The sequence below is a fragment of the Lutra lutra genome, chromosome 16 (genome assembly GCF_902655055.1).
Source record: "Lutra lutra chromosome 16, mLutLut1.2, whole genome shotgun sequence".
In the NCBI taxonomy this organism is placed as follows: Eukaryota; Metazoa; Chordata; class Mammalia; order Carnivora; family Mustelidae; genus Lutra; species Lutra lutra.
Genome location: NC_062293.1, coordinates 57,170,616 through 57,194,914, shown reverse-complemented (window position 1 = coordinate 57,194,914; position 24,299 = coordinate 57,170,616). Strand labels below are relative to the sequence as shown.

The 24,299-nt window shown below is 47.9% G+C and overlaps 1 protein-coding gene across 3 annotated transcripts in view; it reads left to right on the top strand.

The window, feature by feature from the left end:
- The window catches only part of GLP2R (glucagon like peptide 2 receptor), a 41,706-nt gene extending 17,723 nt beyond the window's left edge, over positions 1 to 23,983 (top strand). For 2 of the 3 annotated variants that reach the window (XM_047709055.1, XM_047709053.1), the window contains exons 6-13: positions 1,154 to 1,307; positions 2,981 to 3,140; positions 4,147 to 4,207; positions 4,623 to 4,692; positions 9,785 to 9,873; positions 15,792 to 15,930; positions 22,190 to 22,231; positions 22,931 to 23,983. In XM_047709055.1, coding sequence (XP_047565011.1) covers positions 1,154 to 1,307; positions 2,981 to 3,140; positions 4,147 to 4,207; positions 4,623 to 4,692; positions 9,785 to 9,873; positions 15,792 to 15,930; positions 22,190 to 22,231; positions 22,931 to 23,269 — 1,054 coding nt within the window. In that variant the 3' untranslated portion in view covers positions 23,270 to 23,983. The remainder of the gene's footprint in view (positions 1 to 1,153; positions 1,308 to 2,980; positions 3,141 to 4,146; positions 4,208 to 4,622; positions 4,693 to 9,784; positions 9,874 to 15,791; positions 15,931 to 22,189; positions 22,232 to 22,930) is intronic. The other variant, XM_047709056.1, reaches the window with a different exon arrangement.
- The last annotated feature ends 316 nt before the right edge of the window (positions 23,984 to 24,299 follow it).

The following is a 24,299-nucleotide window of genomic DNA, read 5'->3' as shown; positions in this document are numbered from 1 at the left end:
CCCTCAATCTCAGGATATTCTATAGCTCCTAGATTAAAGTCATGACCATACACCCCATCTGGAGAGCAATTCTTTTTTTTTTTTTTTTTTATTTTTTCAGCATAACAGTATTCATTATTTTTGCACCACACCCAGTGCTCCATGCAATCCGTGCCCTCTACAATACCCACCACCTGGTGCCCCCAACCTCCCACCCCCCACCCCTTCAAAATTCTCAGATCGTTTTTCAGAGTCCATAGTCTGGAGAGCAATTCTTGAGCAGTGGGAGAATTCCACAGCCTGTACCCATTGCTGTCCACGACCTCCTTCAGTCACCTTCCCAAAGTCCCAGGAGCAAGCCCAGAGAGTGTAGCTGTCCAACACTAGAAGTTACTTTAGCTAAGCCTAGGGGTTGACCAGATGTCCATTTTGTCTCATGTGCTAGAAAGTAAGATCTAATCCTTGCCTTTGAGTGGCACCCAATCCAATTAGGGAGAAAGGTGCATAAGTAATAAAACACAAGACCTGCCTTGGGTACTGTTCAGAAATTTAAAAAGTAACAATAGCTCTAAAACCAGGCAGATTTGTGCTGTACTGGGGGCACAGGCAGAACTGTGAGAGCACAGTGATGGAAAAGAGCCCTTTTGGCTAGAGAGACAGAGGACACAGAGTTTTACACCAGCCAGTACAAAAGAAGAGCCTACAGAAGGCTTCAGGTAGGTAAGGAGGAGGCAATGAAAGCTGACACTGTCTGGATATGTACAATGTGTAGGTACTGTGTGAGTACTTTGCACCAATCAAGTGACTGGTACCCCTGTGATCCTTGAGGTAGGTGCTCTTGTACTGATAGGTAGTAGAACCTTGGAGAGTGCTGCTTCGGCCTCAGAGTTTCTGGGTTTCAGTTCCACCACTCCCTTCTCTAGGACTTTGGACAGCTGATTTAACCCTTCTGCCTCAGTTTCTCAATTTTTACTCAATGTGTAACTGTTATTGCCATTTTCCAGATGAGGGAAATGAGGCACAGAGAAAATCACATAACCCAACTGTACGGCTCTGGAGTCTACATTATCAACACCTGCCCTCTAGTGATAGATGCACAGGTGTTTCAGGCACACACCTGTTGGTCTGAACCATTCTTTCCTGAGGGAAGACACCTGGTTTTCTCCCTGCACAGAAAACTCCACTGCACACGCAACTACATCCACATGAACTTGTTTGCTTCTTTCATCCTGAGAGCCCTAGCTGTGCTGGTGAAGGATGCCATCGTCTACAACTCTTACTCCAGGAGGCCCAACAGTGACAAAGAGTGGATGTCCTACGTGTCGGAGGTATGCCCCTCCCTACCATAGCCTCTCACCTGGTAGATCAGTCCTGGGAATCGTGGGGAGGGAATGTGAAGCTTGGAAGAAGAAGAGGAAGATAGAGGGGTGTCAAAGGACTTCTGGAGGAACATCATCTGACTTAAACACAAACCCCTAAAACCAAACCAAAAAACCTCCCAAACCTCCCAAGAGTGGGGCAAGTAAAGGAAATCATCATGGAAGGGTCCATCACAGGGTGCGGTGTGTCCTTGCGTGGGAAATTTCTTCATCCGTGAACCAAACAACTGAACCAGATCAGCTTTATTGCCATTGTTATTATTATTATTATTACTATTTTTAAAGCAGCAAAGCTTTTCTACATTGAAATCTGTTTCTGTTGGGATGCTTTTTCTTTTATCTTGTTAATAATGATTGTAGTAACCTGTCACATTAACCCTCTGGAATAAATCCAACTAGGTTCTGATATATTACTCTTTTTCCAATATTGCTGGATTCCTTAGCTGATGCTGTGTTTTGGTTAGCTTTCCCTCATCTGCACCTGTGAGTAAGTTTCTTTTCTTATGATAAAGAAGATAAAGTGTATGCTGACCTCTTGAGACAAATCAGACTTGTTACCTCTTTCTCTATTTTCTGGAAGAATTTAAGATGGGTATTTTTCTTTCTTAAACATTTGACAGATCACTCCAGTGAAGTCATTTGGGCTCAGAATTTTCTTTATTGGAAGGCTTTTAGTTATGGACTAATTTCAACTCATATTCAGATTCTCTATTTCTTCTTATGTCAGCTTTAGTGGCTTGTGTTTTTCTAGGAATTTGTGTGCTTCAACTAACTCCTCAAAATTCTGGCCATACTATTGTTCATAGTTTCTTAAGAGCCTTTAAGGGTCTGTTGCAACTCTGGTGGTATTGCTTTTTGCTTCCCTGATATTGATTATTTATACTTTCACTCTCTTTTCTCCCTTTTTGATCATCCTTGCCAGATGTTTTATGGCTTTACTAGACTTTCCCTAGAATGAAATTTTGGCATTTTTGATTCTCTTTATTTTATGTTGTCTCTTTCATTAATTTCTGCTTTTATCTTTATGCTTTCCTGCTATATCCTTTCTTAGGTAAGGTTTGCTCTCTTTCTCTGACATAATAGGACAATTGATTATCGGCCTTTTTCCTTTTTTAATTAAGTCATTTAGGGTTATATGTTTTGCTCTGGATGTGTTATTAGCTACATACCACACATTTTGATATGCAATACTTTCTTTTCATTTGGTTCAGAAATAGTTCTAATTTTTATCATTATTTCTTTGTTTGATTCATGGGTTATTTAGAAATTTATTTCCTCCTTTCCAATCATATGATTTTTTTTAGTTGGTTTCTAGCTGAGTTGAACTAAGATCAAAGAGCGTACCTTTCAGTGTTTCCTTTAGGGAAACTGCTGCTGATGAGTTCTCCCTGTTTCTGTTTGTCTGTAAATGTATAAAATGTCAGGGAAGAGGCTGGGCTTGGAAACCTACAGAAAGCCCTCCCTCCCATTTTGATATTGTCCGCAGCCTCTCTGAGATGTTCAGCTGATTCCGGGGCCGAGGCGGGGTAGAGGGACGGCTGTGCATGGGGAGGCCCTTCTCCGTCCTCTTGGGTCCACACTAGAACACCTGGCCTCACCCTTGGATGCTCTGTCCTCTGCAGATCTCTGCCTCCTGCCGCTCAGCCCAGGTCCTGCTGCATTACTTCGTGGGCACCAATTACTCGTGGTTGCTGGTCGAAGGCCTTTACCTCCACACACTGCTAGAGCCCACGGTGCTCTCAGAGAGGCGGCTGTGGCCCAGATACATGCTGGTGGGTTGGGGTGAGTGACCTGAACCCCCAGCCTCCTCTTCTAGGGGCCCATCGGAACATAGGAGCCTGAGAGAGCCTTTGGTTTCTCAATTGGAGGAGCATCTAGGACAGAGAACTCTCCAGTGGCAAGATACTGAAGTAAGGGGTGTGTGTGCACACGTGCAGTTACACACAAGCAATGTGGACCCAATGCATACATTAAAAAATTGACAAGGTTTTTGATAGACTCCATTGCCCTTCCTCCTGCTCTGTCCCCAGCTGTAGCAATCTCCTTAGGTTGCTGTAGCAAAATCCCATAGACCGCATGGCTTAACCAACAGACATATACTTCTTGCAGTTATGGAGGCTTGAAAGTTTGAGATCAGAGTTCTGGTGAGGGGTCTTCCTGGCTGCAGATAGCTGCCTTCTGTCTGTAGCCTCATATGGAAGAGAGAGATAGAGATAGAGAGGTGTGGGGTGGGGGGAAGCAGGCTCTCTGGTCTGTTCCTCTACGGGCACTAATCCCATCATGAAGACCACCACCTCCCCCTCCAAACCTAGTTACCTCCAAAGATCCAACCCCCAATTATCATCACATTGGGGGTTAGGGCTTCAACATGGGGTGGGGGATGGGGGAACACAACATTCCATCTGTAATGCCAGCGGAGCCTTCAAGACGGGGTCTGGAACCCCAATGGCCACGGACTCTTGGAGAATGTGAGGCTGCAGGATTCAGAAGAAATACGGATGACCTACAATTGGGGAGATTTGACTTAATGTCTTGGATTTACTCCGAGCTGCTTTACAACATGTGGCAAGTGTTTTCTCCTCTCTGCTTCCTGGTTGGTCTCAGAGTGAAACAACAGATGGGCTCTGTGTCCCTCGGGTCTCTCCAGCTCTCAGCCTGCAATTCAATGATATTTGGGCTCTTATAAGTTTTACCAGATGCTTGCGGCCCATCAGGCTGCGGTGGGAGGCAGGCAGGTTTGGCCAACCAGCCCCTAACTACATTTCCATTTTTTTTTTTTTTCTCCCAGCCTTCCCAGTGCTGTTTGTGGTACCCTGGAGTATGGCCCGTGCACAGCTGGAGAACACAGGGTAGGAAATTCACCTGCTCTTACACTTCCATGGGCCAGTAATTTCCAGATATGCCCCATACAAGGATTTATACCGTTTCCCCAAAGAGAATATCCGCTCCCTTCCCCTTTTGGCCATCTAGAATATACTTAGAAATGTAGATAAAATAATTAAAGATCTTTTTCGTAGTCATGAGTTTTAGCTTTAGCTTTAGTTACACGGCAAATTAGCATCAGATTAGCTCAAATTAACACAAAAAGGTCCCCGCAGAGGTTAGCAGTGACCCTCAGCCTGTAAAGATATGGGGACAACATTGGTTCTTCTGTCACTGTTCACAGTGGGGTGGCAAGCGGGAAGCCTCCTTCTTCCAGAAGGCACCAGGCTGTTCATTCAACCTTGTCTCTGCCTTGAGTCTTCTCCTGCCCCTTTGCCGCAGGTGCTGGGGAACCAACAAGAGTAAGAAAATCTGGTGGATCATCAGAGGACCCATGCTGCTTTGTGTAATGGTAAGGACCATCCCGCTCCTGCCTTTTCCTCGCTGGGCTTGGCAGCTGTGGGGGACCCTCTCCCCTTCCCTTACCACCCACCCGAACTCTCTGGCTCGGAATGAGCTTTGGGCCAGTTCCCTTGAAAAGGAGTCGCCGGGTTCTGAGTAGGATGTGCTGAATGAGAAGGAACAAGTTAGAGGATTCTCCTTGTTCCGGTTTGGGACTCAAATGCAGGGTTCAGCTACACGCCTCCTTCTCTCCGGGTCCTCAGACTGTGTATAGACATCTGTGACCAGCTCAGGGTCCCTTAATGGTGGCCCTGGGGACATGAGTGCCTTTGGTTACCCACAAGCCCAGGGATAGCAAAGTTATTGGCTTGGATGTTGACCCCAGTAGCATTAGTAAGGGAACCTCGTTAGAAGAGAAAAACAAGGTCGATATTACCCAAAGCTGGGATGGGGATTCGTCAAGAGATACTGCTCTTCTGAGACCCAGATGGGGAAGGACCTGGGCCCCAGGTCCCTGTGGCCCCAGAATTTTACAGCTGGGGATGGACTGCTTGATCGAGAGTCACAAAGCTCTTTTAGACGATACTGGGAGATGAAGTGTGCCAAAGGGGCTCAGGACTAAGAGGGAAAAGCATCCTTAGAAATTGAGGGGGACACTGCGAGTGTGAAGGTGCCCTTGATGTTTCTGAGGCCGGTGTCACATCTAGGCTGAGCGGTGACATGCGTGTCACTGGGTATGTCCCCTGTCGTCACTCCGCACCCAGTGAAGTCTGGCCTCACCCACCCCAAGGGAGAGCCGAGTCCTGAGCTCTGCCCTGTCCCTCCCCCATGTCACTGCTTCATGATCCAGTCCTCTGCCTGCTGTGATCCCAGTACCCTCCACTGGCAGGCACCCCTCCCACTGCCTGTGACCTGTGTTGAGCGTCTTCTACATGCCAGCACCATCTAAGTCCCTGACGTGTCTTACCCCATTTGTGGGTAGGTGCCATTATTATGTTTCCTTGACTCACAAGGACACCGAGAAGATGGAAAGAGACTTAGCCTCAAGTCCCAGTAAGTGGGGGTGCTGCATCTCAGCCCAAAGGGTCTGATTGGGGGCACCAGCCCTTGTAACCACAGCCCAGTGCTCCTGACCCCCCGATCTTTATTGCCTCCTTCCCACATGCGTGATGCAGACCTGTCACCCATGAGTACCTCTCCTCGGACACTGCTGAGATTGGCACCCCCTCCCTCGGCTGTCTTATCCCCTCGGCTGCTGTCCCCACACACTCCCCCCCAGGAGGTAGAATGGTCACAGCCTCCTTGGGTCCTTCCCAGATCCCGTACAGACTTCTGCTACGGTCCCAGCAATGCTTCATTACGCGTATCTGTCCAAAAGCTGTCTGTGGCCACAGTAAGCCCCAGATTCTGTTCATCCTGGCAGCATGCCCGAGCAGATGGCAGCTCGGCATGAACACCTGTGACCCACACTTCCCAGCCCTGGAAGGTTCCCACTAATCAGGCAGGAGGAAAGCCAGCAGGCCCTCGCTGGGATGGAGCTCAGGCTCGGTGCAGCAGGAACCCTTGTGTTCACCCTGACGTGTTCTAGAAGCAGCTCTAATGGTAGGCATTTTAGTCCACACAGCAGGCCAGATGAGGAGGGGATGGGAGTAGGTGAACTTTAGAGATAGATGAAGCCAACTTCTGAGCCCTCTACCATGTTAGCAATCACCTCTGCCAGCCTGTATACCCAGATCTAAACACAGGAGTTGGGGTACCACGGAAGTGTTGCCAAGAACATTATATAGGATCATGCATTCTGCACCACCTAGGACATGAAAGGGAGGCTTATATATTTGGGGTCCTAAGCACCCCCCCATTCTGATAATGGAATCTAAGAGGAGCTGGCTGGGTTCTTGAAGATTTTCCTCATTCAGCCCCTTTTTCCTGTTTGGGCACAAATGGAGAACAGCACCAGCCAGATATGCCCGCTGACTCCTGTCTTATGAGACGCGTAGATGAACACCGGTTCACCCAGGCCGGTGTTTCATTCCGTGGCATTGAAGAAGGGCCTCCGCCATATGGCCCATTGGTTGATGCCCATTTTCTCATGTCCGGTCCCTGGGAGACCCAAAGAACAACAAAACCACATGCTCCTCATCACAGCTCTCCATTTCCTAGGATACAGTCCCGATTGAAATTAATTTGCCAAAATACGTTCCTTTCCCCGGTTATACTTATTTTGTGAGCAAAATGCCTCAGTTCAACAAATCACTAAGCCAAGGACACAACGTTTTCTCTTTGTGATGAAAAGCAGATATCCCATTAAAGAAATAAATTACTTGGTTGCGTTTAGTTTGTATTTAAGTGTTCTGTTACTAAATATTCTTTGGCTGGGACGTTCCATCATTCCTGTTGGCTGGTGGATGGGATAAATGGTCTCTTGCCCGAAAGTGCAGATGGTTAGTTTCGAGCCCTGATTCTCCTGGGGCCAATAAGGCAAGTTGCAGGAGGTCCACATTGGATTCTGCAGCTTGTGTTCCAATCTGTGGTTCAAGGGTTTTTTTTCCCCAGGCGGAGACATTCGTATCGTGCTGGCTCAATGTTTGTAGAGACTTTACTCTATGAATTGTTACCCAGTCACCGTCTCTACTGGCTATTTCCTCATTGCAAAAAAACATTCTTAAGTCGTTTCCATTTTATCTTTTTAAATTTTTTTTAGATTTATTTATTTATTTGACAGAGAAAGATCATAAGTAGGCAGAGAGCCAGGCAGAGAGAGGCAGAAGCAGGCTCCCTGCTGAGCAGAGAGCCTGATGCGGGGCTCAATCTCAGGACCCTGAGATCATGACCTGAGCTGAAGGCAGAGGCTTAACCCACTGAGCCACCCAGGCACCCCAGTCATTTCTGTTTTAAAAACAACTGTAACCCCAAACATCTTCCACCCCTGCACATAAAAGAGGGGAGACACTATCCCCATTCTGCAGCCCTTGTCAATTACTGTTTTTATCATTCCGCTTCTTGGACACATAGGTGTAATGAAACATTGCTGGGACCATAGCAGAAGTCTGTATGGGATCTGGGAAGGACACAAGGAGGCTCTGACCATTCTACCTCCCGGGGGGAGTGTCTGGGGACAGCCAGACTTCAATGTGGTCTACACTGGCTGTCTCCCTCTTCACGTCTGGCTCACAAAACAAAGCATTGCAATCTGGCTTGTGCTCCCACCTGCGAACTGTACCTTTTCTCAGCTCCTTGTTGCTAAATGCAGTCTTAGTTTGCTTAAATTCTGTGTAGCATTTACCTTCTTGAATTCCTACAGCCGGGAGCTCCCTGGATACCACTCCCTTGTGGTTTGCTCCAGTTGTCCTGGCTACTCTTTCTGAACCTCTTTCACTGTCTCCACTTCCACCACCTTTCTCTTCATTAGAGGGTGAGTTCCTAACCTTTCTTTTCTCCCTGTCTACCTACCCTTTCTGGACAACCTCGCCTCCTCCAATGCTGGCTCTGTGCTCCATCTGGGATCCCTCTGCTGAGATCCAGACATAATTATCTCACTGCCTTGGGACATCTTTTGTGTCCAAAATAACTAGATTTCTCCCTCCTCCCCCTGCACGGCTCTCCCTCCTCCATCCACCCCCAGCAAATGACACTACTGCACATTTGAGATCTACTGAGAAGCTTTGGGTCATCTTCGACCTCACATCCCACCACTAACAAAGGCCATTTGACTCAAACCCCTTGTAAGTTTCAAGTGCATCTCGTACTCCCCGTCACCGATGCCCCACAGCTGTGGCTTCTCCTCACCTCTCCATCCTTCTTCCCTGGGAACTATGAACTGATCCCAAACCAGTCTCCCCTACTCTGGTTTTGCCTTCATCCAATCCATACGCCCCATGGCTGTTAAAATGAGCTTTCTGAAGTGCAGAAATGCAAATCCGATTGGGTAACTCCCCTGCCTGCGAGTCATCACTGGCTCTCCATTGCTTTCAGAAGGAAACATAGACTCGTCTGTGCGATCATGAAAGACTCTGCAGGAGCTGGTTCTCCCCACCCTCTCCCCCAATCCAGTCTCACTCTTCACAGATCTTGTTCTCATTCTCCAAGCCCTAGCCGCACTCAACCACTTGCCATTCTACCTCTCCAAGAGCCTCATGATATCTCCTGTGGTCATTGTCAAGGTGTTGGCCAGGGCTGTGGCCATCCAGTAGCTTGACCGGGGCTGGAGAACCAGCTTCCCAGGTGGCCCATACACGTGGCTGACAAGTGGTGTTGGTTGTTGGCAGGAGGACTCATGTCCCCCTGGTAGGTCTTTCCAGCTGCTTGAATGTCCTCACAACATGGCCGCTGGCTTTCCCCAGAGAGAGAGAGAATCAGGTGGATGCCATCCTTTTGAGGCCCTAACCTCAGAAGTCACATAGCCTCATTTCCACCATATTCTTTTCATTAGATGTGCATAGCTAGGCCTAGCTCACATCCCAGAGGGAAGGGGGGAAGTTAGGCTCTGCCTTTCGAAGGGGATAGTGTTGAAGAATTTGCAGATCTATTTAAACATTTCTCTCAAGGCCGACAATGAAGGATGGAACTGTCCCAGCCCATGACAGCCCATTCCATGATTGTGGAATATAGTCTAGGGAGAAGAGAACTTGTGCTTTCCAATAAATTCCATGGAAGCTACAGGACTCAAGTTAGACACCCATAGGGCTGGAGTTATTTACAGAAGGGAGGCTGTTTAAGTGAAGAACAGGTTCTTTTCTGGTAAAGCTGTATTTTTAGTACCAGCTCAGTCACCTACTAGCTGTGCAATCTTGGGAACTGTACTTGTCTCTTCCATGTCTCTGTTTTCTCATTGTATCATGACATAAAAATAGTGTGGCTTCTTCAGAGCATTAATGGGGAGTATTAAATAAAAATAAAGTGTGGATGTATTGAGATAGCCTTAGGAAGATTAGGGATGACCATGAGCACATACTTCCTGAATGGCCAACTGCCACATCTCCCCTGGTTTACAGGGACAAGGATCCAATGGTCAGGCTCAGGATGACCTTGATATTCATAACCATCATTTATGGTTGATGGAGTGGAGCCCATCATTTATTTACCCATATCTGCTTTTTTCTAAGGTCAATTTCTTCATCTTCCTGAAAATCGTCAAGCTTCTCATTTCTAAGCTCAAAGCCCATCAAATGTGCTTCAGAGATTATAAGTACAGGTGAGTGGCCTGAGGTCATCATCTGATGGTCCAAGATGGTTTTGACCCCTTCAGCTGTGCTGGTTAATGGTCTGGGAAGGAGGCATGAGCTGCATCCATATGTCTGTCTCCTAAGACAAGAGCATCAAGAAGGGAACCTCTAAAAAAGGTGTCTTGGGGTTGTGTGGGGCTTTGGCCACTGGCACAGACCTTCTGGCCCCATGGAAGTGAAGAGAGTGGTTGGTCAAGGGTACACATATTCCCCGTAGCAGGAAACTTAAAATGCCCTTAAGAATGAGTGGTTGAGCCACTTGATTGACCCAAAAGAGGGGTTCTAAGCATAAGGATTTTAGCCCACCTGGCAGGCCACAGGCAGAGGTGTAAGGGAGGATGGGTGGCGCTCTGTTGCTCTCTCACTGAAATCGGGCCTGACCCAGGTGTGCTGGAGATGTAGTTTTTCCCTTTATCTAACAAACTTTTAATGAACACCTACCATGTGCCTGGTACTATGCTTGGAATGAAAGATATTATGCAGACTCTGTCTGTAAGGAGCACACATCCCAACTCCCCAAAACTAGTATTTTTTTGGTGTGAATGCATGTCAAGAGGGCTGATGCTGGTCACGGCCTCAGATCCTCTGAGTGACCTTGGGCAAGTCACTGGACCTCCCTAGGCCTGATTTCTGGGTGTGTAAAATGGGAATGGCACAGGAGACCATCTCATGCTTGTTATGAAGACCAAAGAAGTTCATCGATGTGGGTTCTCAGTGTAATCGTATGTAGTGAGTGGATCCAGACCCTAAATCCTATCTACCTAAAACCCTTCTTCCAGGAGGTCCCAAAGGATAAACACACATGGTCCAGCACTGGCAAATATATGCTATAATTGGCCCAAATATTTTTGCAAACACCCCTGTCCCCAAGGCACTTGGGCTGGCTTGGACAACACAGAGCCACGCCGACTTTCTTGGCGCCTCTTGTGGAGACTCTAAGTGGCTCAAAGCTTCTTTGGCCCTTCTCCCAAGGCTCAACCTCTAACTGCTCTCTTAGGGTGGGAGTCCAAACCCATGGTCAGAACTGCTCTAGTCCTCCCATGGTGGGTCCGCTCAGGAGACACTGGGGCATCTGGGAAACCAAACAGAGGGCGGCACTCCCAGAGACACAAACAGGGAGCCCACAAATCCTAAGACACCACTTTCCATGCAGACTAAGAGCCTGCACCCTGCTATTTTCTGCACTGCCCCCACCCCAAGGCCACCATGTACCACTGGGTCTTTCCCCATGCTCCAGACCCGCAGCACCCCTCTAGTAGCTTTCCATTCCAGCTGCTTGTAAGAATCACCCAACAGTCAGCCGAAAGCTCGGATTCCCGAGGCCCTCCACTGGGTATTCAGACTCAGTAAGTGTGGAATGGAACCTGCCACATGGACTTCTTATAGATTTCCCCCAAGAGATTCTGATACACAGAGTGTGGGACCACTGTCTGAGTCACATGCTCTAGTGAAATAAATGGCATTTTCCACTTGGGCCATGGCAGCTGTGTTTCTAAGCAGCCCCAGTATCCCCTCCTGCAGGATCTCCTTTGGAGTTACCCAAGATGGTGGTTTCCAAACTTTCCTGATCACGCATCTTTCTCAGTAAAGAAATTCTAACATGCCCCTCATCGTATATATACATGATCTGTTGAACTGAGATAGACATTATAAAATACAATAAAAAATAGAAAATTATAGAGGATAGATAAAAAATCAATACATATAACTTTGATTATCTTTCCTTATTGTATTTTCTTCTAATGCCAAATGGATTGTTTTGCGTAGCCCCAAAGTGTGCATACCTCATTGGGGGCTGTGATCTAGGGAAGCCTAAATCAAGATACTGGGGGGACTTTCACGGCTGAGCAATGATTCAGGACAGCTGTTTTGGGGGGAGAAGGAATAACTTGTCTGATATATAAAACCTATCGGGAAAGGTTCTTTTTCCCTTCCTGCACCCTTGTTCAAGGATAAAGCTTGAAAGAGGAACCTGGGTGCATGGCCCACCTTGAGGCCTCCCTGGGTAAAATACCTCATTTTGGCCAGTTTGTCATCACCTGGGGACTTATCAGTGTTCCCAAGTGGCTGAGACTTTGGAGGGCTGACTAATGTCAGCTAAACTCACAAGAGACTGATGTATAAACTTATCAGTGTTCCCAAGTGGCTGAGACTTTGGAGGGCTGACTAATGTCAGCTAAACTCACAAGAGACTGATGTATAAACCAGACTGTACAATTGTTCATTCTTCGAGGCTGTGAAAGTCTGGGGTCTGGCGAGGTTTCCTTCCAGTGCCTGCACTCTTAGCACACTTGGCAACAAAGAATTCAGAAACTCAAAGCAGTCACCAGAATGTTGCTGGCGATCACGTCCTCAATGCAGAGAGGTTGGTATGAAAGATCATTGACCATGAGAAACACCACTTCCCTATCTATAATGCCACCTGCCTGGTGAAATCAGGGTTCATTCCCCAGGGTCTCCCTGGGGCTGCTTCTTTGTGATCCCCCCCATTTTGGTTGGCATCTGTTTTCTGTTGACTTACCCTTTCTCCAGAGTATAGTACAATGGATTAGCTTATGCTCATTAATTAGAAAAAAATGGGGCCCTGTCTCTAAGGACACACCAGGCCACCTTATTTTTCTGCCCAGGTTGGCAAATCCTACAGCACCAATGAGTGCATTTGCCTATTTTTCTCTGCAAGCAGTGCTAATACTCACATTTCTACATTCTGTCACCCCAGTGGGTCACCTGCCCACCTCCCCCCCAACCAGCCCACCAGCTCACACTGCCCTCTTCTACCTCCTGGTCCCCCTCCAGTTCTGTTTTCCTTTGTCACCCCCTGCTAGGGTGAGGAGGAAGGGGTGACGGGTGCTGGTGCATTTTGTCCAAACTCTGGTAGAAACAGGCCTTGCCTCCCCCTCTCCCTGATTTTGAGGACTTGAAGAATGTAGCTCTCAAGATTTGCCACCCTCTCCCGCGAGTATATTTTAGAAACGTTTAAATTAAATATATCTAGGTCTTGCCAAATATATCTAGTCGCTAGGGGCCTGGAGAACCTCCTATAGTCCTAGGCCTGTCTCTGGGTTTTCACCATTCCACCTGCCTGGCCCAGAGTGGGAGAGCCGCGCCAGGCCCCTAGAACGAGGACACACAGGAACCGATGATGCTCAGTGTGGCGAGAGTTGTCTGTTCTTTGGGGCTCCCAGAACCCAGGCGGCTGTCCGCCTCCAGGACCGGTCTTAACATCCCATGTGGTGCATTGGGCAGAGCTCTAGATGAATTTATAAAGGAGAATAATTTCTTAGCTCACTGAACCCCAGAGCCCTTTCTGAAAAGACTTTCTGGTGGGCAACCAAAAATGAAAGACGTCACAAAGGGAAGGAAATCAATCAAAGTCACTGAGGTTGTAAGCAACCTAAGGGCAAAGATGGCTTCTTTTTAAGAACAGGGATGGCTAACTACTATCCATCATTCATCAGGCATCAGAAACCATTATTCTCAGCACTTGCCACCTATGATGTAATCTTTCCAATGACACTGTCCATTGTATTATCATTGATAATAATTTTTTAATTGTTTCAGCACTTCATATTATAGTATTAGTAGTATAATCCTCATTTTTACAGATGAGAGGTTAAATAATTTGCCCAAAGTCCCATGGCGAGTAACTGGTGGTGTCAGGATTTGAACCCAGGCCCGGATATTGTCGCTACGCTCTACTGCCTTTGACTGCAGCTCCTTGTCTCCCATTGCACTGTCTCATGCTCCATAAATATTTGTTGGATTGCTGAATGACTGCCATAAACCAAACAATTTAAACAAACAGATGACTATAGATGAAAAATAAGCATAAATACAGTTCATATGAGTAAACGCCATAGATATTTATGGATTTTCCATAAACACGCATGGTGTTATGTCTAAGGAGAAGTTAGAATGAGATCAGGAATGGGGAATCCCTTCACATCCATCTGGAGAGCTGGCGGTTATGAAAACGGCCCAAAGCCTCATCAAAAGATGGTCACTCTTTAAAAAAAAATCATGTCACACTAAATGTGGGATTCTGGCACATGAAAAGGACATTAAGTGGGAAAATTGGTGAAATCCAAGTGGAATTGAGTATCATTATTCGTCACGTGCCAATGTTGGCTTCTTTGTCTTGACAAGTGTACCATGGTTATGCAAGTTTTAACATTAGGGGAAACGGAGGAAAGCCTATGTGGGAACTCTCCGTACTCTGCTTGCTACTTTTCTGCAGATCCAAAATTATCCCCAAATAAAGAGCTTATTCAAACCCATAATGTCATAGCATGGTCCCAAGAATTAATTGATGGTAAGATATGCATCTGTATCTAAGTATGGAAGGATGTGTCATTGAAACCCAGATAACCCAGAGCAAAGGTTGCAAACTCAGGCACTTGCAGAGGCCAAGCCAGGAACACAAGGTGAGGTTTTTCGTTTCTTTGAGAACCTTACACTTGAATGGCTCTCACGAATGTAGGATCCGTACTAAACACTTTCTCTTGCACACAGTTAAACCTTCCTGAAGGTGGTGCCCATGAGCTGCTGACGTTCCTACCTCTTTAATTCCAGGGGTTCAGTGGTGATGGCGGGGGGAGGGCGGGTGGTAGGCGCAGGGGAAGACTTCTCCAAATCTGGCCCTTTAAGACAGTGATTCAAGCTAAAAAGTCATTAGGGATTAAACTCTTTTTCCCCCATGTGTATATACAAGACAGTAGCTTTGCTTGTACCCTGGGTATGAGTCACTTTTGCTAATGCAGGTAGTTTTAAATTAAGAAGCAGCTCAATAGTGAAACAGCAGTCATTACCAAATGTGGCTGCCTATCAGAATCCCATGGGGAACTCCTTAAAAATTCACATTCCCAGGACCCAGTAGCCCGAAGTTTTGACTCCGGAGGTTGACACTGGGGCCAAGGGAGCAAGCTAGCTATATCTATTTACTATCTTTTATTATCTATTATCTATCTATCATCCACCCATCCGTCCATCTCACCAACTGTCTCTCCATCTATCTATCCATCCATCCATCTCTCCGTCTATCTTTCAATCTCTCTGTCTCTCTATTCATCTATCTATCATCTACCCATCTTTTTAAATTCCTTAAGGAAACCAAATGGTAAACCATGTTTGGAACCACCGGTATGCGATATGGAATGTTTGTGCTCCAGTTGCGCACTTTGCATGTGGGTGGTACAAAGGAATGTTTGTCTTTTTTATGTAGAGTGTATACAACAGCAAGCTTCCACACAGCACCTTTTATGAAGAGGATCAGTTTCTCATTTCCTGCAGCCCTTGCCGTTTTGGGGCTGAGGGGCAGCATGGGGCTGACAGTCGAGCTCGGCATGGAGTGTGCAGGGTGTGAGTGTGAAGTCACAAGACTCACTTCCAGTGGATTTGCCCCTTAGTGGTTATGTGACCCCAGACACATCATTTGCTTTCCCTTCCCAGGTTCAGTAAAGCACTAATATTGGAAGTCCTGAAAAGAGAAAAAACCTGCCAGCCAGATAATAGGAAATCTGTCAAACCCAGGAGGGTGTGGTGTCCTAGGGTGACATTCAGGCACATGGAAATCTATCCATCAGTCAAAACACTAAGATCTAGAGGAATCTCATAATCTATATAGGAGAATTCACCCATCCATTCATTATTTACTCATCCATTCACTCAATTCATGTTTTCTGAGCATCTGCCAAGAGTCAGGTATAAGGGTACGTCAGTAAACAAGACCACACTGGCCATTGAGGCATTCACTATGTCACCAAGGAGACAAACTGGAAGGTCAGCCATGTATCAGGATGGTAAGAGCTATAAGAAAGTCATGCACAGAAGAGCAGGAAACACCTATTCCCAACGTGGCCCTGGTGACAATTTTTGTTGTTGTTTGCAGATTGGCAAAGTCAACACTGGTCCTCATTCCTCTGCTGGGTGTTCATGAGATTCTCTTTTCTTTCGTCACTGATGATCAAGTGGAAGGATTTTCAAAAGTTATACGACTCTTCATTCAGCTGACTCTGAGCTCCTTCCATGTAAGTAGGCATCTGAACCAGGATCCCTTTGCTTTGGAGAAACCCAAGTGCCCTTGACCCAGACAGGCTGAGAATTGAGAAAGCCCACAGATGGGAAAAAAGCTGTTGTGTTGGCAGGCTCTATGGCATTACGGTCTTCAGCATGAGAAGGGTGTGTAGACTGAAAGTGTTGCCTTGATCCTGCCAGCATGACTCAGTGACTATGAAGGGAAAAGTGGTCTGTTTCCTGGGCTGTAATAGTTGGTGTGACTCACAATCATATTAACGGTGAATGTCAACAAGAAGCCTTTTATTTTGTGCCTATTTTTGCTGGGTTCTCTGCAGGGCTTTGTGCACAGTGAACATTGTCTATGCTTCAGGTGACATATTTGGAACACAATACAACTTGGGAGGATCTAGCGCGTGGAGACCAGGAACCTCTTGAAGCTTGACAGTTGTGTCAAGATGTGTGGAAGGGAGCTGAAACTAGAACCAGGAGGCCAGCTGTGGTTCCTTGACCTGGGTGTTTTGGTTATCCATTCCTTAAATAGTTATCCATTACCTAGTAGCTTATATGACAATAATTTATATTATTCCTCCTTATTCTGGGGACCAGAAATTCAGGTGGGCATAGTAAGAATGGCTCACCTCTGCTCCACGCGATGCCTGCTGGAGCCAAAATTTCCAAGGTGCGTCACTACTCTTACGTCTGATGCCTGAGCTGGGAAGGCTTACATGGCTGGGGCTGGCTGGAGTGGAATGATTTGGGTCAGATTTCTGGGGCTTCATTTCTCACTGCCAGCTACATCCTTCAGCTCCATACTGTCTTAGGGCCTCTCCCTCACTGCAGGGTCCTCCTCTGTCCTGCAGGGGAGCTCAACTTCTTACATGGCAGTTCAGAGTTCCCAAGGAAGCAGGAGCTTCCAGGCCTTCTAAATGCCTAGGCCTGAAACTCACAGTGATACTTCTGCTGCATCCTAAAATTTACAGCAAATCCCAGGGGTGCCTCGGGGGCTCAGTCAGTTAAGCATCTGACTCTTGATTTCAGCTCAGGTCATGATCTCAGAGTTGTGACATCGAGCCCCGTATCAGGCCCCATGCTGCGTGTAGAGCCTGCTTGAGATTCTCTCTCCCTCTTTCCACCCCCTCCCCCAAATTAAAGGAAATCCCAGACCCAGCCTGGACAGAAGGAGAGAACACACGAGGGAAAAAAATACATGGCTCAGTAGCAAAGGCCATGAATGCGAGAGACCACCGCAAACAGTGTCAGCTACAGAGGCCCCATATGGTGGTAACCTTGGGGCTAATGATCTTAAAATGCTAGAATAGGGCAGGACTTATGGAATGGAAGAGAGAGACGCTTGGCCAATCCCCTCCCCGAAAAGCAGCAATAAAATCGCCCAGAATTGTCAACAGCAATGACTTGAGGGCCCTGGAAACCAGACAAAGGCATACAAAAGGTTGAGAAGAACTTATTTATTTATTCAAGAAACATGATTAAATCTGAGTAAGAACAGTGGGGTCTGTTGGTGTAGCCTGGAATGCCCTTGCCCCAACCTCTTCTCCATCAGTGAGGAAGTTCTAGTAAAAAATAGCAGCTTCACTGCCGAAAGGGGCTGACTTGATGTAGATCCATCAGAGAGCAGAAAAAGCCCACACCCCGGCCATTGTCAGACACAGTAGTGATCTCATTGGCAAAGAATCGAGGAATGAAAATGTCACAGCCTGAGATGGTGATCCTGGCGGGGCGGGGGGATGGGGAGATACAGCCTGGCAAGCTAGTCAGAAGTTTAACAAGTGGGATTTGAGGAATGAGACACCTGTCATGGGCCATGATCATCTCTCACATACCTCTCTGGTGGGCTGGAGGCTTGTGTATATGTGCAAGGTTGCTTACACACTCAGGAGGGACGAGAGGAATAGCCACGCATCGCTGGCTGAACACAAGTTCCTGTACACACACACCCGGGAAACACAGGAGGTGGAAAGTAAAAGCCACAGAAGACTTATAAACTGTCTGAACTTGGAATGGGTCCCTGAAACCATGCACAGATCCATTGTCAAAGAGTCTGGAAGCCTTACTGGTTTAAGGTGGTTGAGCACAACTTCTGACCCATCATTGACTAATCGTTAAGCTATTATAAACAGGGGCGGGAATTCAGACTTAAACACAAAACCAAAAATTCTTGAAATGAGCACAGACAACAGTGACTGTGCACTACAGGGGAGAAAAATTTCACAGAGCTAGTGGCTCAGGCAAATTACTAAACAAACACCAGCAACCACCCAGGGACTGAGGAGTAGGAGATCAGATTGTAAAACGTCCGGTTTTGAACAAGAAAAGAGAAATTTATGAGATATGCAGGGAAACAGAAAAGTGTGACCTATCATTAGGAAAAAGAAAAGCAGTCAATTGAAAATCTCTGAGAGGTCTCTTAGCAGACAAAGAATTTCAAAGAAGCTATTATAAATATGTTCAGGAGGGCTTGGCGGGCTCAGCTGGCGGAGCGTGTGACTCTCATCTCAAGGCTGTGAAGTCGGGCCCCCTGGTGTGTACAGAGATTACTTAAAAATAAAACTCTTAAAAAATATATGTTCAGGGAAACCTGGGTGGTTCAGTGGGTTAAGCCTCTGCCTTCACCTCAGGTCATAATCTCAGGGTCCTGGGATCGAGCCCCGCATAGGGCTCTCTGCTCAGCAGGGAGCCTGCTTCCCCCTCTTTCTCTGCCTGCCTCTCTGCCTCCTTGTGATCTCTGTCTGTCAAATAAATAAATAAAATCTTAAAAAAAAAATATGTTCAAAGGATGAAAGCAACCATGTTTAAGGAATTAAAGAAAAGTATGATGACAAAGCTTCATTGATTAGGAAATCTCAGTACAGAGAGAGAAATTATAAAATAAGAACCAATCTGGAAAAATTCTGGAGTTGCAAAGTACAATAATGGAAATGAAAGAGCTCTGGCTGGCTCAGTCGGTGAAGCGTCTGCCTTCAGCTCAGGTCATGATCCCAGGGGTCCTGGGATCAAGTCCTGTGTCTGGCTCCCTGCTCAGCTGGGAGCCTGCTTCTCCCTCTCCCTCTTCTGATCCCCCTGCTTGTGCTCATGCTCTCTCTCTCTCTCAATCTCTCTCTCTCAAATAAATAAATAAAGTCTTTAAAAAAAAAAAAGAAGAAAAAAGAATCAGCCTATCAGACTCCCCTGGCAAGAGAGCTTATTTCCGTCCTTCCACTGATCGCTATGTGACAAACTATCCCAAAGCGTCATGCCTTAAAGCAGGAACCGTGTTGTTATCTTTAATGAGTCTATAAGCTGGACCACCCAGGCTCAGCGGAGCAATACTTTTGATACCTGCAATTCTTGAATGGGGCTGCAAACATCTGAAAGCTCAAATGAGAACATCTTTGGGAACATCCCATCTTTGGGAACATCCCAAATGACTCATTCCCATGGCTGGACATTGACCTAAGCTGTTGGCTGGGGCTCAGCTGAGGTGCTCAATCACAAGAATCTTGGTTCTCCTCCACGTGGCCTCTCCTTCTACCTTGGGTATCTCACAGCCTGGCAGCCGGAACCTCAGAGCCTCCCCAGACCAGTGTTCTAAGAGGGAAAAGATAGAAGCTTCCAACACTCTTACGGCACAGGCTAGGAAGTCCCAGAATGTCGCTTCCACCATGTCCTGGTAGAAGGAGTCACAAGGTCATCCCAGATTCATGAGGAGGGAAAACAAGGTCCACTGCTTCATGTGAGGTTAGCATTTGCCTACAGGGAGGGGAGAGATCCTGGGGGTTATTTCTGGAGACTGCCCCCTCCCCGCCGCCTGCCATGCTGGATCCTTCAGTCCTGCAGCTAGAGCTCCGCCCACCACCATGCACCACAGAAGAACGTGAGGACCCAGGGTTTGTTCTGCAGACTGAGCCAGGAAACACACCGACAGAGCCCGTGCATGGACAGAAGCCTCCTACCTTCTCAGCACCCCTGCCCTGCTCCCCTTCATGCCACCAAGCCAAGCATGCATGGGCAGAAGCGTGGGAGCATATCCGGTGAGTCATATCTCAGTGCATCAGCAGGAATTGGCACGGACCCCAGGCTGCCTCTCCTTGCTGCTCAGAGGTTCCGTCACTCTTCCACGTGCTTAGAGAATTTCACTGTCAAGGGATCTTTGGAGAAGACTGCCAAGGAGGTGGTGACACAGGGAGTGAGAGCCACCTGTTCTGTGGGACCACTCCCTTCACACTCCCTTTATCTAGAATCAGCGTTACCAGACTCCAGGAGCCTCCTAAAACAGTGAACCAAGAACCCAAAGGAGTAAAAAAACCATGTTTGTGATGTGGAATCCTCTTTTAGCCAACTCATTCGTGGGGATCCTGACACATGAGAGCTACTCCTTCCACTCTCTACTCCTTTGCCCAGAGGCAAAGAGAACCCATACTTCTGATGGTCCATGGAGGCTGGGAACCTCCAGTGAGACTGTCTGTGTGACAGTGGTAAACCTGCACCACCCTGCCCCTGTTCAGGAGCTTTCACCATGGAATAAAGGATGCATAAGAGAAAGAAAACCCTGTGCTTGTGGGCAGAATTCAAACATGGGACTGATGTCAGGATAGCCAGCTTGCAAGATCTCAAGCTTCCATTAGAGCATAAGAATTTCCCCCCAGGACAACATGGAATTCCTTTACAATTTCAGCTCCTTTCCCAGTACCAAACCTCCCTTACTGGCCACAGGGGGTGAGAGAAACGTGATCAAGAGAGATGGGAGAGTCAGCCTGCCCTGTGACCTTCACTCTTCAGTTGGAAATGTGTCTTTTCCTTGTGAGTCCTGGCATTTCACGAGGTTCCTCCCACAGACACTCAAGGGCTTGGGTCCTGCACACATATGGAGCCCCAGTACCTTAGACACACAGCCCAGGGGCCACAGTTGCTCACGTCATGGGGGATGTCATGGCACATGGGTTAGCACAGCTGGGTATCACATCGGGAAGCAGAGGAGTCAGGAAACACTGGAAGACAAACATTGGCTAGAGCAGCTTTGATTCCAGACTCCTGGCAGTTGACAGTGCATCCAGAAAAATCTTTCCCACACCAAGAAGAGTATTCCCCTACTTCACCTTTCCCAACACAGGTGTTTTGAGAATGGAAATGGATAAAGATGCCAGGCTTGCTGGGGTGGGGCGGGGGTGGGGAGGGACAGCTAAGAACCCAAGTTGACCAATAATAACAATATAATTTGGGGCCACGGAGAATATAATCAGAGAGCTCACAGCTCACGGTGACTGGAGAGGCTTCCAAAAATTGAATGGTTGGGAAAGACCTCTCTTTGAGGTGATATTTGAGCTAAGACTTGGATTTTGAGAAATCAGTTAGGCAAAGATGTAAGGGAAGAATTGTCCAGAAGACAGCATGAAGGGACCTCAGTAAGCAATGAATTGTGCTACTTAGTCTCCAGTATGGCCCCCAAGTATCTTCGCCACCTGGTACTCATGGCCCTGTGGGGTCCCAGCTGACACAGACTAGGGCTGACCTGCGTGACTGTTGAGGTATTGTGGACATGAAGGTGTGTGGCTTTTGGCCAGCTCATCAAGGTTCTAGCTTACACCTAGCTTCCTTGGATCACCTGCTCTGGGAGAAGCCAGCTTCCGTGTCCCCAGACACTCATACAGCCCTGTGGGGGAGACTGAGGCCTCCCATCACCAACCAGCACCAAAGTGGCAGGCATGGGAGCCATCTTGGAGGCAAGTCAAGCCTTCAGAACACGGATGCTCCAGCCAGTGTTTTGTCTGCATTGTGAACTCAAATTGGCCCTGCTTGGGTTCCATGCCCATTTGGGCTGATTGTGCTGGTGATGGCCATCCTAGGACATGGGGACCGTGACTGACAGCCCTGCTAGAAGCCCAGGGAGTAGGAAAGATCAGCTCCCAAAAGGAAAGGATGCAATTCAAGCAAAAATTTAGCCAGCACTCACTATGGACCAGTAGAAACGGGACAGTGTCTTGTACAGTATTGGATAATTGGATGACGAATATAGGGTCTTTGGGATTTAATGATCAGTAACTGATAAACATCTGAGCAGGCACCTTGCTTGGTGCTTGTTGGGGATCAAAGTCAGAAGAGATCCCAGTGAAGTCCAAGTTAACGTAACCAGTGTGACCAACTCTAGTTCGCGCTAGCAATGTCATTGCCTGCCTGTTCCCCGGGACTGCTAGGATGGGGCGGGCCTTTGCACCTTGCAGGCCACTCCCAGACAAGTCTTGTCCTGAGTCACGCCACCTCCTCCTTTCCTTGCAGGGATTACTCATGGCCTTGCAGTATTGCTTTGCCAATGGAGAGGTACGTCTCCGGAGCCACCCTCCAGGTCCCGGTGAGACTGGGGCTAGCATCCTGCTGCCCCCGGAGATTTCTGGTTATGTGATGGGGGGGCGTGTAGTGACTGGGGCAAATAGGCACTGTGACCCCCCAGTAGGGAGAGCAGGAAGCAGCCCAGATGGCCCGGAGAAGGTGTTGGGATGCGTCAAAGGGTCTCAGAACCCAGCCCTAACCCTGCTGGGGACACCTGGAGAGCATTAAGTGTCCCAGATGGACCTGCTTGAACTTTGGAGTCCAAAAATCTGGACTCCGGCCGTGCTTCACCCACTGTAGCTCTTTGGGCCTCAGTTTCCTTATCTGTAAAATGGGAATAATGGCTGTCCCTGCCGTATAGTGTGGCCTTGGGCTTGCAGGGCTCCTGGTGAGGGCCCAGGACCTGCTAACTATGGTGACTTCTTTTATGATTATTATTATGACCAGTTCTCTGCTCTCCTGGAAAGAGGCTTGAAAGGGAGAAGGCACGTGGCTTCCACCTGGCTTTAGGAGTGGGTGATATTTCCATCCCCCTTTCACCCACCAGAATGTTAACTTCCGGACAGCAAAACCCTTTTCCCTCCCGCTCACTGCTGCCACCCCTGTCTTCCCGCGGGGGGCGACCTGTCCACCAGGCAGGTGTCCCTTGCCGGCCGCAGCACAGTAACCTGCCCTCTTCTCCCTCCGCAGGTGAAGGCAGAGCTGCGGAAGCACTGGGTCCGCTTCCTGCTCGCCCGCCACTCTGGCTGCAGGGCCTGGGTCCTGGAGAAGAACTTCCGATTCCTGGGGAAATGTCCCAAGAAGCTGTCCCAGGCGGACGGCACGGGGACGCTCCAGAAGCTGCAGACCTCATCGGGCGGTGATGGGCAGCTCCTGCGCCTGTCTGTGCATGTCCTCGGGGGGCGGGGCGCCCGGGCCCCGCGGGGACACCCAGCCTGGCCAAGGGGCAGCAGCGTATCCGAGAGCAGCGAGGGGGACTTCACCCTGACCCACACCATGGAGGAGATTCTTGAAGAGAGCGAGATCTAGGCTGGAGGCCCACTGCCCCGGCTCTGCTCCCCGGTGGTAGGGGACGGTGCAGAGTCATCAGTCTCCCCCACGCACCATGCCCACTTTGGCAGGAAGTTCATGCCCAGGTGTCTCATGCTTCAGACCCGTCGTGGATGGTGCTCTGGAGGCTGAGCAGGGCCTGGGGGATTAGGGTCAGGTTCAGTGACTGAGACAGCACAGCCGGGAGCGAAGGAAAACCACAGAAAGAACATTCCAGGGAAACACGCGTTAACGCCTGGGAGTGTCGCTTTTAGAGTGTGCAAAATGCATGTGTAGGCGGGTAGGTCCGTTGCCATGGTTACATCAGCGGGAGGGGAGGGGAGGGTACTCACAAGTCTGGTTGCCAGGTTTAGCAGTTAAAATACATAATGCTCAATTACATTGGCATTGCCGATACAAGAATAATCTTATTGTGGAAGTATTTCCCGTGGGGTATGCATTATCTGTAATTTGAATTAAGTCCTACGTGGGGAATTTCACCTGGAAACTCCATGGTCAAGGACACGCCACTCCAGGGCAGGCACTAGGGTGAGGCAAGTGAGGAACTCGGTTTGGGTTCCAGATTTAAAACAGCACTGGGAAAAAAAAAAAAAAAAAAAAAAAAAAAAAAAAAAACAACCCATTGTCGAGATAGGTAATATTTTTAACACGACATTTTAAACACTAAAATCCACAAGCTACCGCAGATGGGCCATTTCTTTTTTTTTTTTTTAATTTTTTATTTTTTCAGCACAACAGTATTCATTATTTTTGCACCACACCCAGTGCTCCATGCAATCCGTGCCCTCTACAATACCCACCACCTGGTGCCCCCAACCTCCCACCCCCCACCCCTTCAAAATTCTCAGATCGTTTTTCAGAGTCCATAGTCTCTCATGGTTCACCTCCCCTAGATGGGCCATTTCTAAAGATAACTTTTTATTAGGACAAGGCCAGGGTGAGGGTAAGACCAGCGAGGTGAGCTCAGGCAAAGGCAGAGTCTGATCCTGACTTTATTGAAAAGGTTGTT